We start from the raw sequence: 14963 nt of genomic DNA, 5'->3' as shown, positions 1-14963 counted from the left end.
TGCGCAGCTCCATTCATGAAGTCCTGGCTCCAGACCACGGGCGACAAACAGGCTTTGCATGTATATACGTCTAGGAAAGATGTACGTGGGAGATTTGCACTGACTTAGATGTAACCTTCTGAATACCTGCGAGGGAATGCCGTGTTCACTCAGTGCTGATCGAAATAGGCTCAGCACGATGCTGCGTTCGTGAGGCAGTTGTCATTACCTTACTCCTAGGGTTTCCTGGCCTGAGTGATGCAGATTACCTGCCTTGCTAATGCTGAGCATCATACAGAGATCTGCAAAATGCTTACTGGAGTAGCAGTAAGCACACCTTTAAATATCACCTCTTTATGATTCGACCTGTACATCTGATGCTTGCTTGAGCATGCAGCTACTTAATCCGTACTTAGCTGGAATTCCTCACCCTCCTTCCTGCAGGTCATAATGCTAGCAAGTGGGAATATGCTAATAAAATGTACAGATAATTCTGATTCTGAAACGTTCTCTCTGAAGGTTCACACAACTGCCCTGACTTCGCCACCTCTTCCCAGTGCCTTTAACGTACGTGGCACCTCACAGTCCTGGCTCTGAATAGGACTGCTGCCACGGAGGCATGTCCATCCCTCTGCCAGACACTTAGTGGTACAAGGCATGTGTCTTGCAAGTATGACAGCAAATGGGAAGAGCTCTCAAAAAGTCAGGTCCTGAAGTGATGAGCTGTGCAGGAGCCCCTTCAGTTGGGATGCAGTCTGTCCCGAAATGCTGAAAGCAAAGCTCATCTTTGTGTGAAGAGGCAATCTCCTCCCGAAGGAGATCTGCTTGATGGGACTGCTTGTGCACAAGCAGAGCTTCAGAAGCAGAAATCTTCCAGCCTGTTTGCTGGAGCTGGGCAGCATGTTCTCTGTCTGTTCACAAGGCTGTAATGCTTTGTTTATTGAGATAGTGTTTGCATGATTGTAAGGACCTTCTCAAACACTTAGGAAAGGCATTCAGAGTGCAAAGTGTTACCGTCAGATCTGTAGGGTAAGGGGATAAATCAGTGGGAATGTTCTCCATGTCCTGAAAAAGGTGAGATGGATGCCTTGGGGGCCAGGGAACTGGTAACTCTGCTGTGATTAAGGCAGGTGCCAGTGGGGCTTCAAGCGGGGATGTGACGGGGGGAAGAGAGTACAAAAGAAGTACTAATAGTCTGCCCATCATGCTGGTCGGAAAGTAGGATGGTGTTACTCCATCCACACCCAGGGAGCAGGGAAGGCTGCAGCCATGTCCGAAGTGACAGAGCTACAGCTGACGAGCAGAAGTAAGGAATGAGGTCGGCTGTAGGCGTCAGCATTGGAAACAGGCGTCAGTGTGGAAGCATAACAGTGGCAGGCAAGGACAGGAGAACAGGGGCTTCAGGTTCAGCAGTGCTTATTTTTCAAGCAACACAAATCCCACTGAAACACCTGGGTGGAAGGAGTCGTCAGTAATGGAGAAGGATCTCTGGGGTTAGGAGTGCTGAAGGGTGCCTGGAGACAGGGGAGAAAGACTGAAGGAGCAAAGGACCGAAGAGGGAATACAGACTTGAAAAGTGTGTCAGATCTTGGGTCAGTGAGTTATGTCATGAATTGATGTGTCCTGATGTCCCAGTAGGGTTGAGCTGGGAGGACATTCTGAGCACAGAACTGAAATCTTCAACAAAAGAGATGAGGACAGGTCAAGAACGGACCTTTGTATCCTGCAAACAGCTTATCTGTGGAACGGAGGCAAGACCAGTAACCTTAAGTATGTTGCAGCACCTTCCCTGATTTTAGGATTGCAGGGAAGGAGAGTGAAAGAATAATACTTGGTAAAATCACAGGGGTAAAGAAACCTACTTGGGCGGTGAAAAACGTCATGGTGCGCCCATATGGAGAGAGATGAGAGCTGGACTGCAAAAAGGGAGAACGTAGTATGGAGAAAAGAACGGTGAAGCTCGACTGATCTTGTCTTGGTTTGGGCATCACACTTCAGGATTCTTGCAGCGCTCAGTACTTGGTGAAGCTGCTGCAGATAGCAATGGCTCCACCAGCACAGGAACAGCGGTGTTTGACTGGTTACAGCGCTCTCTGGGACATACCACACTTTCCTGTAGAGACCCCTGAGGGTAACAGGCTCTGGGCTCTCGAGAGAGGGACCATTCAGACAATTCATCTGGAACTAATGGGGTTTGTGCCTTTGATTGGACTGTGCTTTTCTGTATACCTCCTGTGTCAGCCTCACAGCCTGATTACGGATCCGAACTACGCTGTAATCATTTCCACACAAGACAACAAAGGCTGCTATTTAACCCAAAATTTAGTCTGATATACCTTCCCTGGCAAATAAGCTTGAATAATTACTGCATTTTAACAGTAAAAAAGTATCTGTCTTAATTACATTTCAGAGGATTAAAATCTACCACCTTGTCTAAGTGCAGAAGTAACAGCTGGCAAAATGAGGTTTCTCTCTACTTCCTAAATGGAATCTGTCTTCACCAACCCCGGTTAGTTCTTAGCCTGCTTATTCCTGTGTTAATTAACAACAATGGCCCTTCACAGGGACTTAACTGAGGAGAGGAAGGAGGCAGCAGCTCTGCTGTCTCTGTGCAGATCCTCCCCGCCGTGTCTCAGCAGACGACCCTTTGGCTTGCTGCCTTGGGAGGATGATCGTCACTGCGGTGACTGTCTGAGGAACGGGATTCGTGATGACTGGGATTTTTCAAGTGGGTCTAAGTCCTGCTGGCTTGCAAAGAGAGTGAATTCTAAAGGGTCACGAATGCCTAGACCCCTTTGGAACTTCAGCCATCCCACCAGACTTGAAATTGTGGGAACAGCTATAGGGATCAGCTTTGACATGACCAAAGGTGTCAGCTCATCCTACATTAGAAATAATTTCTAGGCCTCGGGTTGGCTTCACAAAAATAAAAAATAATCTGGAGAGACTTTCATCTCTGCTAGTAATAAAACAGCACTGTGCCCCCAAATTACTGTGACTGATGTCTGTATTCTGTTGAAAAATGAGACCTGTCCTTTTCACATAGGAAAAAATGCACACTTTCATTGTCAGTCGCGGTTTCCCCCAGTGCCTGCAAACAAAAAGGTGTTCCTGTCCTCGTGGGCCACAAGCTATTTGTTCCTCTCGTACAGCCTCTGAACACCTTAGTTGTCCTTTGTAAATGTGCTGTGGCTGTGAAGGAGAGAGCTGCTTTTCTGCCAACCTGAGTCGGGCTGGAGCCCCTGAGTCGATCCAGAGGATTGTTCAGAACAGGGAAGCTGGTGCCTGGGGTTTCTGCGTCTTTTCTTTTGGGGAGGGAAGGAAAGAGCTTTGCAGAGAGAGGAATTTCAATCTGAATCACAAACTATAATTTTGTTCGAAATGGAAGAGTAGATGGAGTGAAAAACTGAAGAGGGAAGTGCCTTGAACTCTCTGAAAATTCCTGAACTTCCTATTAATAGATCTCTGTTTAAAATAATGTGAAAAATTAAATCTCTCCAAGGCATTGAATCATGTGCGTTCCCACGAGTGCTCAGCATGTGTCTGCACTCCCCATATCTCACCAGATACTGTCCCTCCCATATTGGCTCCAGGCTCACATTGCAGCAGGAACCTTGGTGGGTCCTGCAGCATCTCAGCTTCGGAGATTCATAGCTGGCTTGGTGATTTTATAAAACATTTGTGTTCTCCATACTTTATTAGTCACTGACAGACTCATTGTTTATAACATACTTCTCAGCAAGCTGTTTGCGACTCATCGCCCTGCTTGCTTTATAGTCTATAAATATTTAATTCTTTAATAAACTGCTTATATGTAATATCAAATGACTGATGTACTTCTTTCTCCTCTTCAGCAGTGCTACTATTTGCAAAACAATTCTTTTGGTTTTTTGAATAGCAATATGTTCTATAAATGCTTGAATTTCCTTTTTCTAAATAGCAGTTTCTTCAGGGTATTTGGTAAATTGACAAGCAGAGCAATGGTTCCCATAGTGTTGTAAGAGCTGCCCCTTCCTACAGCCTCTGTGGGGAGATTCACTTCAAAATGGTCACAGACTCGTAATCGGGACATGTTTGGGACACTGGAGGTGATATTTCACACCCGAACATGTTGAAAAGCAGCAGTAGCCTGCTCGGGCCAGGACAGCTTTGCAGAAGCTGTGTGACAGCATGCTCAGCGTTGCGCAGAGCGGGGTGCCCAGCCTTTCGGTGCGGGTATCATAGGGTGAGCATCACTGCCTCTCGCTGCACGCTGCATCACCACCTCCTCTGCCTCATGCGGACCTGTTGCCTATACGGCACGCTCCATGCTCGTTTTCCCAGCTATAGTCTCCTTCCTGCTCCTCTCCGGGAGCCCTTGAAAAAAGAGTGACTCTGACTAGGCTTTTGGTCCTAAGCTGCTTGACTCCATCCTCCCTGGGGGTTTCTCTTGCCCAGGAGCAAGCAGGAGGCTGCATGAACTCTTCTGGCAGTTCCCAGCCTCTCCTTCCTTTGGCTTTTCTCCTGCAGTGTTGGACGCTCTCCTGCATGTGACGGGAGTAGAAACCTTGAGGACTGCGGGAAAAGTGTCAGCCAGGTGAGGCCCCCGCTAGAGCCGGGTTTGCAGCCCGCTCCACGTCGTGGTCAGAAAACCCTCCTGAGGTTTGGCAACAAGCTCTGGGCAGGCTGGGCAGGCTGCCTGGGCTGCACCGAGACCCACGGGCAGAGGGGAGACTGCCCTGCCGTGCTCAGCAGTTAGGATTGTCGTCAGTGCGGGCACAGGAGGGGGACTGTGAGGCTGTACTACCACCGCTGTGCCCCATAGCCTGTCCTTCAGTCCTTATCTTACCCTCCACCTTAGGGCAGATTTGTGTTTAGGCTCCTGCCCCGTTAACCCCTTCCCTTCCCTAATGAGCAAGGCTCACGGCGTGCAAAGGCACTCTTCGGGATTGAGGTCCCTGCTGTGCTGCCGGGGCAAAACCAGGTTGGGGGGAGGATTCAATACCTGTTGACAAGAGCATGGCACACGCATGGCCTTTCTGTGGAGTCCCTTTGTGTTTGTTTAGTTATTCCGTGTTCCCAGGCTCCATTTGGCCTTCGACAGACAGCCTCTGCATTAAGCTGCTTTGAGGCTGGTGACCTCAGATGACCAGAAAGATGGTGCAAGGTCCAGACCAGCAGTGCCACTGTTCTGGGGTCAAGAAGCAGTTGGTTAGGGTGGATGGCATGGAGGTGATCTGCTTAGATCACTCCAGCTGACCGTGGCTGCTCAGTTCCTTACAGTAGACTGGCTTTGGGCTGCTCGCTTGGGTCTAGGTTGATTTTAACACAGGTTCCTTTTCATCATGACAGCAATATGTCTTAGCCATGCCTTTGAGTGGGCTGAACAGGATATTCACATCTAACTTCTGAGTTAGGTTGATGATTGGGATATCCCCTGTGTCCTGAATTTTTGCACGCTGCTTGAAACTGCGAGCAGAGAGAGCCTGGACTTAGGATTATTGCCCAGAGGCAGGACCGGTGTCTTATTTTTGATCTGAACTGGCAGTCTGTTGCCTTCTACTCAATCTCCTGGGTGCCTTTGCAGAAGGGCGCGTGCGTGTGCATGACAGGGATGCATCCGTCGAGATGCGGGAAGGAACTCGAGGCAGATGACAGCTAGATGGGCCCGTGGTTAAGAGTGTGCTTAAAGCAGCACTGGGCAGCAGCTTCCCTCTTTGCAACAGGTCACTGCATCCTCTGCACATCGGTCCTTAGACAGACACAGCCTAAAGCATAATCCTGTTTGGGGCTCTCAGTGCTCCCGTTGTGATGGGCCCTGCCTAAGGACACCTGGTTACTGTCTGCGGAGAGGTCCGCAGCCTCCTTCGGGCAGGTTCTCGTGCCACCTCGGTGCCTGTGACGAAAGGCGTACCTTTAGCGGCAGCGGAGCCGCCCCACCCTGACAGCTGGGGATCTGCTCAGGAAGGTTTCTAGCGCCGCAGGTAAAGTCTACGCGTGCCCACAGCATGGCAGAAGAGGAGAGCTCCTCTCACAACGGGTCCCGTCTGCAACAGTCTTTCCTCTCCGTCCTGCCCCTCCCTTTTCGGGCAGAGAGCAGAGCGATGCTCCCTGCCTGGAGCCCAGGTCTGGCTGCAGCCTGAGCCTTACGCACGGCCAAGGGTGTGGCGGAGGCTGTGGGGGCAGAGCCGTTCAGGATCAGCGCAGGGCAAGCACACAAGGCACAGACCCTCCGAAAGCCGATGTCAAACACAGCTGAAGTGAGGGTGCTGCTGCTTGCTGCTGGTCCACTGTATCTTACTTTGTTCACCCCTTGCTGATGTACGTGGGTGCAAAGCCCTGGCCCAGAAGAGCATCTCAGCAGAACAGAGTAGCCAAGAATTCCTGTTTCCGCACGCGCGTATTTTTGTGCTTCTCGTACCCAGTGGTACCATTCCCTGCTCTGAGAAAAACGGGTGATGGCGGATCTGGCCAGCTCCCGGCTCTCCATCCCCACAGCGGTCTCCCTGATGGCACAAGAGGCCGGGAGCTGCTCTGCCCAGGCCCAGCTGAGCCCTGTGCCCCGCTGTCCCACGGTGGGGACGCAGAGCGGGCAGGGCAGGGACCCGCTGGGCAGGGACCCGCTGGGCAGGGACCCGCTGGGCGCTGCGTCAGAGCTCTGTCCCTTGGGAAGCGCACGCAACCTGGCATCAGCCAGCGCCCGCGTCCGAGCGCCAGCACACTCCTCCCTCGAGGCTGTCATCGCACCCCTCCCCTGCCGCCGAGCTGTGGCACTTAACACATTCTGCCTCCGGTTCCTCTTCTCCTGTCCCCCTCCCACCGCACACTGCACGGAGATTTCTGAATGGAAACCGGGAATCATCCAGGCATCCAGCTCCCAGCGCTCCGAGTCTCCAGGCGGTGCGTGTGCCTGGTGCCCTGGCTTAAGTATGAGTAATGATAAATAAGTAAATCACGCAGTGGGCTGCGCTATTCCCTAATGAGCCCGTTTGTCCCAGGCACAGTGCAAAAAAACCTCTTCTCCTTGGAGATAACCTTTCTGCGTATTAACATTATGCATGTATTCATGTGACTTCCTCTGCCTCACCACCACCTCTTCAACTCATTTAAATAAAAATAATTTATGTGGACATTCCTTCAGTCAGGATTCCCCCCCAATAATATTTCGTTGATGCTGTGCACCCAAATGGGGTCGTTATGCTTTCGCATATCATTAGGGCTTTATAAAGAACAACAGCGACATCTGCATGTGCCGCAGCGCTACAGAGATGGGGGGGAAAATACGGAAAACAAACCCCAAATGAGCTCCAAGCTCGTCTGGCTCTGTCTTTCCTCAGCGCCTTCGCCACCACCATGGACACAAGTAATTGTACAGTGTAATCACATCACGGCTCATCTGAATATTCATAACCAAGACAAAGACTTGGAGGAGAAGAAAAGTGGGGGAGGGAAAGGAGGAGAATTTAAATATAAAACAGCATTTCATTTTGAAGCAAAGTTCCGCATTCAGCTCAAGAGATTGTCTTGATACCGACATTGTCTGTCTGTCTGTCTGCCGTTCGAAAGCGGTGGGCAGTGGTGGCATCGCACACGGAGCCCCCTCCGCGGAGAAGGAAAATAAAGCACAACAACAAACAGCGACAGAACTGCCCCCAGCAAAAGTGATATTTGAAGAGTCGCCAACGGTGGCTAACCAGCTGCTGTTTTTCCAGGAAAGAAACAGTCTATTGAGGGAGCTTTATAAAGACCCCAATTAATATGTTGTGCATGTATAAGATCTACAAAGAGCCCACTGTGTTCCTCCCCCCGCAACCACCACCTCCTCTTCCTGATCAGTGCCAGTGGAGAAGGATCTGAGCTACCAAATAATTGATTAATCACTTCAGCGGTGACAACACCCCTCTCCAATATAAAGAGAGAAGAAAAACAAACACAAAAAGAGGCAACTGTTCGCTAATTAGTGTGTAAATTACCGCTGGTTCCATCCTTCTTTGTACCTTTAAAAAGGAAAGGAAAAGAGACAGAGTAGAGAGATATAATCCCCATCTCAATGTATATGTTGTCTTCATTTCTTTCATATTACTCTGATATCCTTTACTAGTATTAACCCAGAAGTGTGGTGGTTGTCGAAGCTGTGGCTGGCTCTGCCAGTTCGTTCCCCAAAGAGCTCCTATTTCCATTCCACTGGAGCTTATATTCCTTTAAATGTCTAGCGCAGCATCATTTCCCCCTTTCTAATACATCACTCTGCTGGAATTAGAAGAATCCAAGGTTATATCCAACTTCAAAGGTTTCCAAGTCATCATGATTTTAGTAAAAGTAGAAGACAGATGATGGAACAAGTCCCTGGCTTTTGAAGATAGGCATCATAGGGACCTTCCTCCCCCTGTCTCTTTCTCGCTCTCCCTCTCTCTCCCCCCAACTTTGTACCTCTCCAGCTCTGAACGTCCCGCGCTAGCGCGGTTTAATGATATGCAAATGAAATATGCATAAAACCATTCTACTGTATGATGATTAAACACTGGAGACATTAACAGCCGACGCTTCACTGTTTGACTATAATAATCTTTCCCGAGCATCCACTTTGATTGCGGAGTTATGGAAACCCATAGCAGTTGGCAGAGAGAGAGTAAGAGAGAGAGAAGGAAGGAGAGATGCAGGGACGCATCACCCATCTCTGCATTTATCCCACTCCAGGAGACGTTTCCCCCCCTTTGTACTGCGTTCCTACTGCTGTCTTTTGTAATCCATCCATGCGGTCGCACCAGGGCGATTAACGGGAAAAAAACCCTCTTTTCTCTTAATGTTTCAAAGCTCATTAGCCAAACGATTATTCCTCATTAACAGCGAAAGCTCATTCATTAAAAGAAAAAATATGCCCAAAAGATGCCAGCGCTGTTAATCCTGAGCCCTGTAGCTGGGCTGTAAATCCCATGCTAGTATTTTCCATGCAGAAGGGAAGCGCGCCAATCCACAAAAAAAAAAAAAAAAAAACCCAAGCAAAAAGAAAACATTTTGTGTGTTTTGTAAAATCCGCAAGAGAGGCAATTAATATTCCCGTTGTATGACTTTATTTTTTGTCTCTCCCTTTTGTTTCCAGTGCCCTTCCCTGGCTCAGCGCCCGGTGCCAACAGAACACCTTGCAGGATCCTCAGCAGCGCAGACAACGTAAGTAGCCAGCTGTCCCTTGACGCCCTCTTCCAAAAGCCCCAAGCCCTCCGGACCCTGCAGAGCGCCTGTGCGGCTCTTTCCCTCGCTCACCCCTCCGGAGTGCCACCTGGGTTTCACAAGTAGCACCTTCCAAATCTCTCTGTCTTCAAGTTTGTGCATGTCTGTGTGGCATCCCTCCTCCTCCTTCACTCCCATAGTGGATCTTGCAAAGGGCTTCAGATCGGCCCCATTCATCTCCCTGGTGATAGCAGTGAATGTAGATAAATCTCTGACTGCCTGCTTGCTGCTGGAGTATGATTTTTATTTTGTCTTCGGTGTACACCTAGGTCAAAAAGCGGGATGTATACTGACGTTGGGTGAGTGTGTGCCTGCGTGTCTGTGTCTGTGTCTTTCTCACTCCGTGTCTTTCTCTCTCAGCCAAGCACACAAACATACATCTCCCTGCATGCGTGTGTACGTGTATTACATGCGTGCACACAAATATATATCCACACACAGACGTATGTGTGTATACACTGAGGTATACGCACATCTCCGTCATACACACCCCCACACTCACACATCTCATCTGCAATTATCTGAGGCATTGTGTGCATATGTGTATGTGTGTCCATACGCACACTGTTCTGTGTGCGTATGTGCATACACAGGCATCTCTCGCTACACCGATAAACATTCCCTCTCCTCCCAGCAGAGGCTGTATGCAGCTGTGATCCTGCCCTATAAGAGCGGTATTCCTTCCTTCCTTCGGTGTGCTATTCGGAGACCTTCGCGCTCCCTTCTCGGAGTCTCTCCCGAGCTGCAGAATTGGCATCTTTCCCTGAGGTTGTCCAAATGGCAAATGGCATCGTCTGTAGCTTGCATTCTTGCAGCTTCTTATGGCATTTCTCTCTCGATGTCGGCTACTCCCTTTTGCTTGTTGTTGACTGGGCTGGGTGTGGTTGGTTGTTTTTTTTTGGTTTGGTTTTTTTTTTTTTTGAGTTAATTGTAAACGAACCTGAATGGCAAACACGCCAACAGCTTGCGGAAAAAAAAGAAAGAAAGAAAGAAAAAAAAAAAGCAAGCCCCACACAAACGCCTTCTGCTGCGACAGATGCCCATGTTGCCCCTGGCATGGAGAGCGGGCACAAGGGGTTTGTTGTTGAGGTTTTTTTCTGTTGCTGTTTTTATTGTTCGCATTTCCCTTTTCCCTTTATTTTTAAAGGCTCCAAGATGCCGGCCTCGGCTTGGAACGGAGCGGTGTCATGGCGGAGACGACGGCCTTTGTCTCACAGGGTGTGAAAGCATCCGTTGTGCTGGCTCCACTGCGGCAGAATGACATTTAAAGGGGGGAAAAAGTGCTGAAAGTCCGAGTTGTGCGGTGCTGGCGGGGGAGCCCCCGGCCCCGCGGCGGCGTGCGTCCGAGGAAGGGCTTGCAGCGGAGGAGCCTAGTCTGTAATCCTGGCACTCGCGCCTCCGGTCGCTGCCTGCCGTTTGCTCCTGGGGGTCTGGATAATCTCCCTTGGCTTTACCGCACTGTCTGGCCCGCGCACAGGGCCCCCGTAACATATACCCGCTGCCGCGATCGCAGGGAGCTGTGGCGTTGCCACTGAATGGATGGCACTGTGCCAACTCCGCTGCCATCCGCCCTTGCAGCTCTTTTCCTCCCTCCTCCCTCCCGCTCTCCCCTCCTCCTCCTCCTCCCGTCGACTTGACGTTAATTAACACACGGGTTAATTGATTTTAAAAGCTGAAGAATTACAGTTAACTTTTCCCACAGGGTACGGACGCCAGCCGCTTGGCACGGTTCTGCTGCTCGCGCTGGTGCAGGGGGGCAGGGAAGAGCCCGCAGCAAAACCAGCGACTGCGGAGGGATGGACGGTCGGTCGGTCGCCTGTTGGAGTGCGGCTGGGGGCGACTGACGCGCTCCTGCCTCGTCCTCCCGACATGTCACCGCTATATTTTGCTATAAACAATCAAAGCAACCCCTCCCCTCGCCTTTCCCACCCACCCTCCTTTCAGAAAGGCGAGCTCTGTTGAAGTTTAAGCAAGGAAGCCGTCCCCCCAAAAGGCTTATCGCAGCACGTAAATGACCAGCCTCTGCGGGGTCTCGCACCGCGGGGCTCCCCACCCCGAGCACCCTGCAACTGCTGAGGTGGGGCATCGGAGGACCGCTGTCCGTCACAGGCTCGTCCTGTTCTCCGGGGGTCTTTTTCGTTTCCTTAATTGGCTCAGATACGTCGCTTGGGGTGAAGCATCTCAACCAGGGGAAAGTTAGTTCGTTGTAATTACGAGAGAAATAAACCATGTGAGGGCTTTGTTTTTTTGCTTTCGCTCTCCCTCGCCCCAATCTCCGCCGCGAGTGAGGGTGAGTGACGGTGCGGCTGGGAGGAGACGCAGCAACGCTGGGAACTTGCTGCTTTCACCTTCTCGTGCTTTCATTTTATTTCATTTTGTTTTTTAAAGGCATGAAGCAAGTGAAGCGACGAGAGGAATCCATTATGCAAATCAGGTCACATTTGCATAATGTCTCATGACTGGAATATGCAAATGAGTTGTATAATTTATGAGTGCCAGTGTCTGTCTAAAAGTGTTTGCCAGAATTTATAAAAAGTGAGACGTGGGGAGGGCAGCTGGGCTGGCTGCCCTGCCAGGAGGGCTCTGCGCTTTCTTTTCAAAGTCTTCCTTGAGATCAGCAGCTCAAACGCTCATTAATGAGAAACGAGCCCCCCTTTCCACCCTGTCCCCCTCGGTTTATTTTCCGATTCTCCCTCTGCCAAGCCCCCACCTGCTCCCTTCGAAGTTCTCCAGGAGGCGTTTGGCTGGTGCAGGAGCCGGGACTGCGGTGGCCGGGCGGTCCCGCGCGCGCTGGCTCAGCCGGGGTCTCACTCTGGATGTCTCGGGGGCTCTTGCCAGCAGCAGAGACCCTGCCGTGCAGGCAAGCGAGCTCCGTGGGCACAGCGTGCATCAGGGAGCTGCGCTGAGACGCTTGCCTCCGACAGGCATGGTGGGATTACTGCTTATTTGCAATGCGCCACGTCTGAACTTGTGCTCTGAGTGAGAGACCCCGTGCCTGACCTTCGGAAGAGCTGCAAGGTCAGTGCAGGGGTGGCAGTGCCAGTGGAGAGAGACCTTGAGTTTCCTGCCCAGAGCCGGCAGCGTGCAGCTTCGGCACCGGAAAGGTCTCTGGAATATCTGGAAATGCAGGACAGGTATCAAGGCTCTTTTTCTTTTTTTTTTTTTTTTTCTTTCCCCCTCTTCTCTGCGTGTCTGGAGATCTCGGGAGCATCGGGAGAATGCAGGTAGGCTCTTTCACACGGGGACACCGCTGCTCTGAGCTGTCTGCGCCCGGAGAGGGTAAATAGTAACAGCACCGGCACGTGGAAAGCTGCGGCGTGGCTCTGGTGCGTGGATCACAGCCTGCCCGCTCCGGGCAGGGTCCAGCGAGGAGCAGCAGGGTGGGTGAGCCCAGGGGTCAGGGCAGCTCGGCGTCAGCCTTCCTCAGCTCCGGGAGGTTCCTGAAAGGGCTTTTGGGCAAGGAAGTGTGATTTGCTTTTCTTGAGAATCTGCATTTCAGTTGTAAAAACCGTATGCGGTTATCTCTCTGGTTTCAAAACAAGTTTTTTGCTATTAGTTACCGTCCAGACTGATGAATCTCTCACTTGCAGTCAGTTTCAAAGTAATGTCAGTCTTTCTATGGTTTATTTAGTAGAGGCAGGTCTTGACTCTGACAGCGTATGTCGTACTGAACGTCTCCAGTACAAAGCAGTGAACGCATAAAACGGTGCTTTTACCTGTGACTGTAGGATTCCTGGTGTGGGAATATAACCGGACCCTCTGCATTAGGCGTAAGGAAGGCAAAACCGGCACGTCTTCTGCCTTGACAAGCAAGTGAGAGGCAGCAGCGCATCCAGACCCCAAAGCGTCCTTAGCTGACGACTGCTCAACTTTGGTGCCTTCCTCCTGCGCTGCGGGGTGACTCCCCCGTGCTGGTCCTCACCGGAGCAGTTAGCAGAGAAGCAGCTGAGTCTGACCCGGAGCCTGTGCAGGATCGGTGCCACTGGGAATAACTGGTGTGTCCGCTGAGGGCGGCGGGAGGCAGGGTGTTTTGTGGGGAGCGGCGGGGCTGCGGCAGCAGGGAGGGCCGAGGGCCGTCGGAGGGAGCGGTATGGGAGCCCTGGGACGTCCCGCAGCTCGGGGACCGGTGGCTCTGCCACGTCAGGAGTCAGGGCCGCTTTTAACCTTGCGGCAAACCACCCTGCTTTGCTCATCACAAAAGCTCCTGCAGGCTGGAAAGGAGAAGGATCTGTTTACTTGTTAGGGTGCTTGGTGCAGCATCAGCGGATCCTGCACCAGGACTTGAGTCGGTTCCCCGGACAGTACGTGTCACGGGCTGTCTTTCAGGGCTGGCTGGCACCAAGGCCTGGGGTCGTGGGGTGGGAGGAAGACCTCTGCGGCTGTGGAGCAATTTGCAGGTGTCAGAGGGACTTCAGCCTCCGTTTGGGGAGAACCCACGGCTCTGTCTGGAGCTCGCCCCTCCGTGCTCCGATCTGCACAGGTTGCTGGTCCTGGTGCCCCCTCCCTGCCGCTGCTTCTAACCCGCGTTAGAGAACATGGAGAGTATCAACAAATGTGGGGAGAGAAGAAGCGACAGAAGCAACTCTTCTCTTTCTCGGGGCACAGTTCAGGTCTCCCTGCTACCTCCCCTTCTCTCCAAGGCACAGGGGTCCCCGGGAGCCCTGCCATGCCGTCCTCGTCTGCTCTGATGTCCCCAGGGAGAGCTGCATGCTGGAGTGCTCCCTCCCTTCCAGCAGGCAGGGCCTTCTGTCTATCTATCTGTCGCTTTTTGGTGCTCTTATAAAACCACCGAAACTCATGAACGTTCTCTTGCGGTTTTGATGCTGCACTGAGGACTGGTGAATGTCCCGAGCTTGGGATTTAGGGATGAAACAGCTGCTTTGGGGCAGGAGAATGAAAGCTCATCCAGCGTACGCACCGAAACTTCCATATCTACCAGGCAAGATTTCCTGGTCCTTGCAGGTCAAGTAACAAGGGACGGTAGCGTGGGAAATCCCTCACTCAGCATAACTCATTTACCGCCTGTGTTCCTGTCGAGGTGGTTTTTTGCCAGCTGAACAGAGTGCACTTGACAGACCCTTGTTGCTCTCTTCCAGTGCCCTCCTGTGCTTGGCCTCTGTGGATTCCCACCTGCGGTGCTGGAAGGGTTCCCTGCAGCTCCCTCCCTGAGACTTCCCCAGGCCTTTCTCTGCAGTTCGTGCTTTCTGTACCTCCATGGAGGTAAGCCATCTGAAACATTAATCCAGCAGACTTGTGAGCTGAGGCTTCTCCGCATGTTGGGGCCTCCCCAACAGAGCATAGTTTAGCCACGTGCCTCCTAACTTTACCTGTTGTAATTTCCACCAAGAAGAGTTCCCACATCCAATGTAGAGTCCTTGTTTTGAAGAATCACATCACTTCTGCCACCTTCCATTCCTCAGGTACCAATGCTGGTTTAAGCAATGGGATACAGTAATCGGTACCCACCGGGACCTCCAGTTGCCTCCTCACCTCTCTGGGTAAGGCATGCGACATCAGACATGCTAGCCTGGGTTGGATGGACACTCCCGATTTTCCACTCCTACCAGTGCTGAGCTCCGTGACAGTGTGAGCTGTTGATGCCCATGTAGTAACCCACGTTCTGAGCTGCCAGCTTTGTCCCACCCTTTCTCAGTTTGGCAGAAAAAGGGCAAGGTGCAGGCAGAGGTCTGAGCACTGCTTTGTGAACAGGTCCAGGAAGGCACCGGTCTGCCAGCAACAGGCATCAGCCACCAGCATCGCGGTGCCAGCCTCGGCAC

The 14963-nt window shown here is 51.6% G+C and overlaps 1 protein-coding gene and 1 long non-coding RNA gene across 2 annotated transcripts; both read left to right on the top strand.

Moving 5' to 3' along the window:
• Positions 1–4018: 4018 nt before the first annotated feature.
• LOC129212413 (uncharacterized) lies at positions 4019–11605 on the top strand. Its single transcript, XM_054840971.1, has 3 exons — positions 4019–9954; positions 10334–10404; positions 10889–11605. The coding sequence occupies exons 1-3, from the start codon at positions 9287–9289 to the stop codon at positions 11146–11148; spliced, it is 999 nt and encodes a 332-aa protein (XP_054696946.1). The 5' UTR covers positions 4019–9286; the 3' UTR covers positions 11149–11605.
• A 222-nt stretch (positions 11606–11827) lies between these two features.
• Positions 11828–14689, top strand: LOC129212414 (uncharacterized). The gene is made up of 4 exons (XR_008579162.1): positions 11828–12320; positions 12915–13181; positions 14283–14406; positions 14607–14689. It is a non-coding gene; the product is annotated as an uncharacterized LOC129212414 (long non-coding RNA).
• Positions 14690–14963: the final 274 nt, after the last annotated feature.

Source organism: Grus americana, chromosome 13 (genome assembly GCF_028858705.1).
Source record: "Grus americana isolate bGruAme1 chromosome 13, bGruAme1.mat, whole genome shotgun sequence".
NCBI classification, from domain to species: Eukaryota; Metazoa; Chordata; class Aves; order Gruiformes; family Gruidae; genus Grus; species Grus americana.
This window is presented reverse-complemented; position numbering and strand designations above follow the sequence as displayed.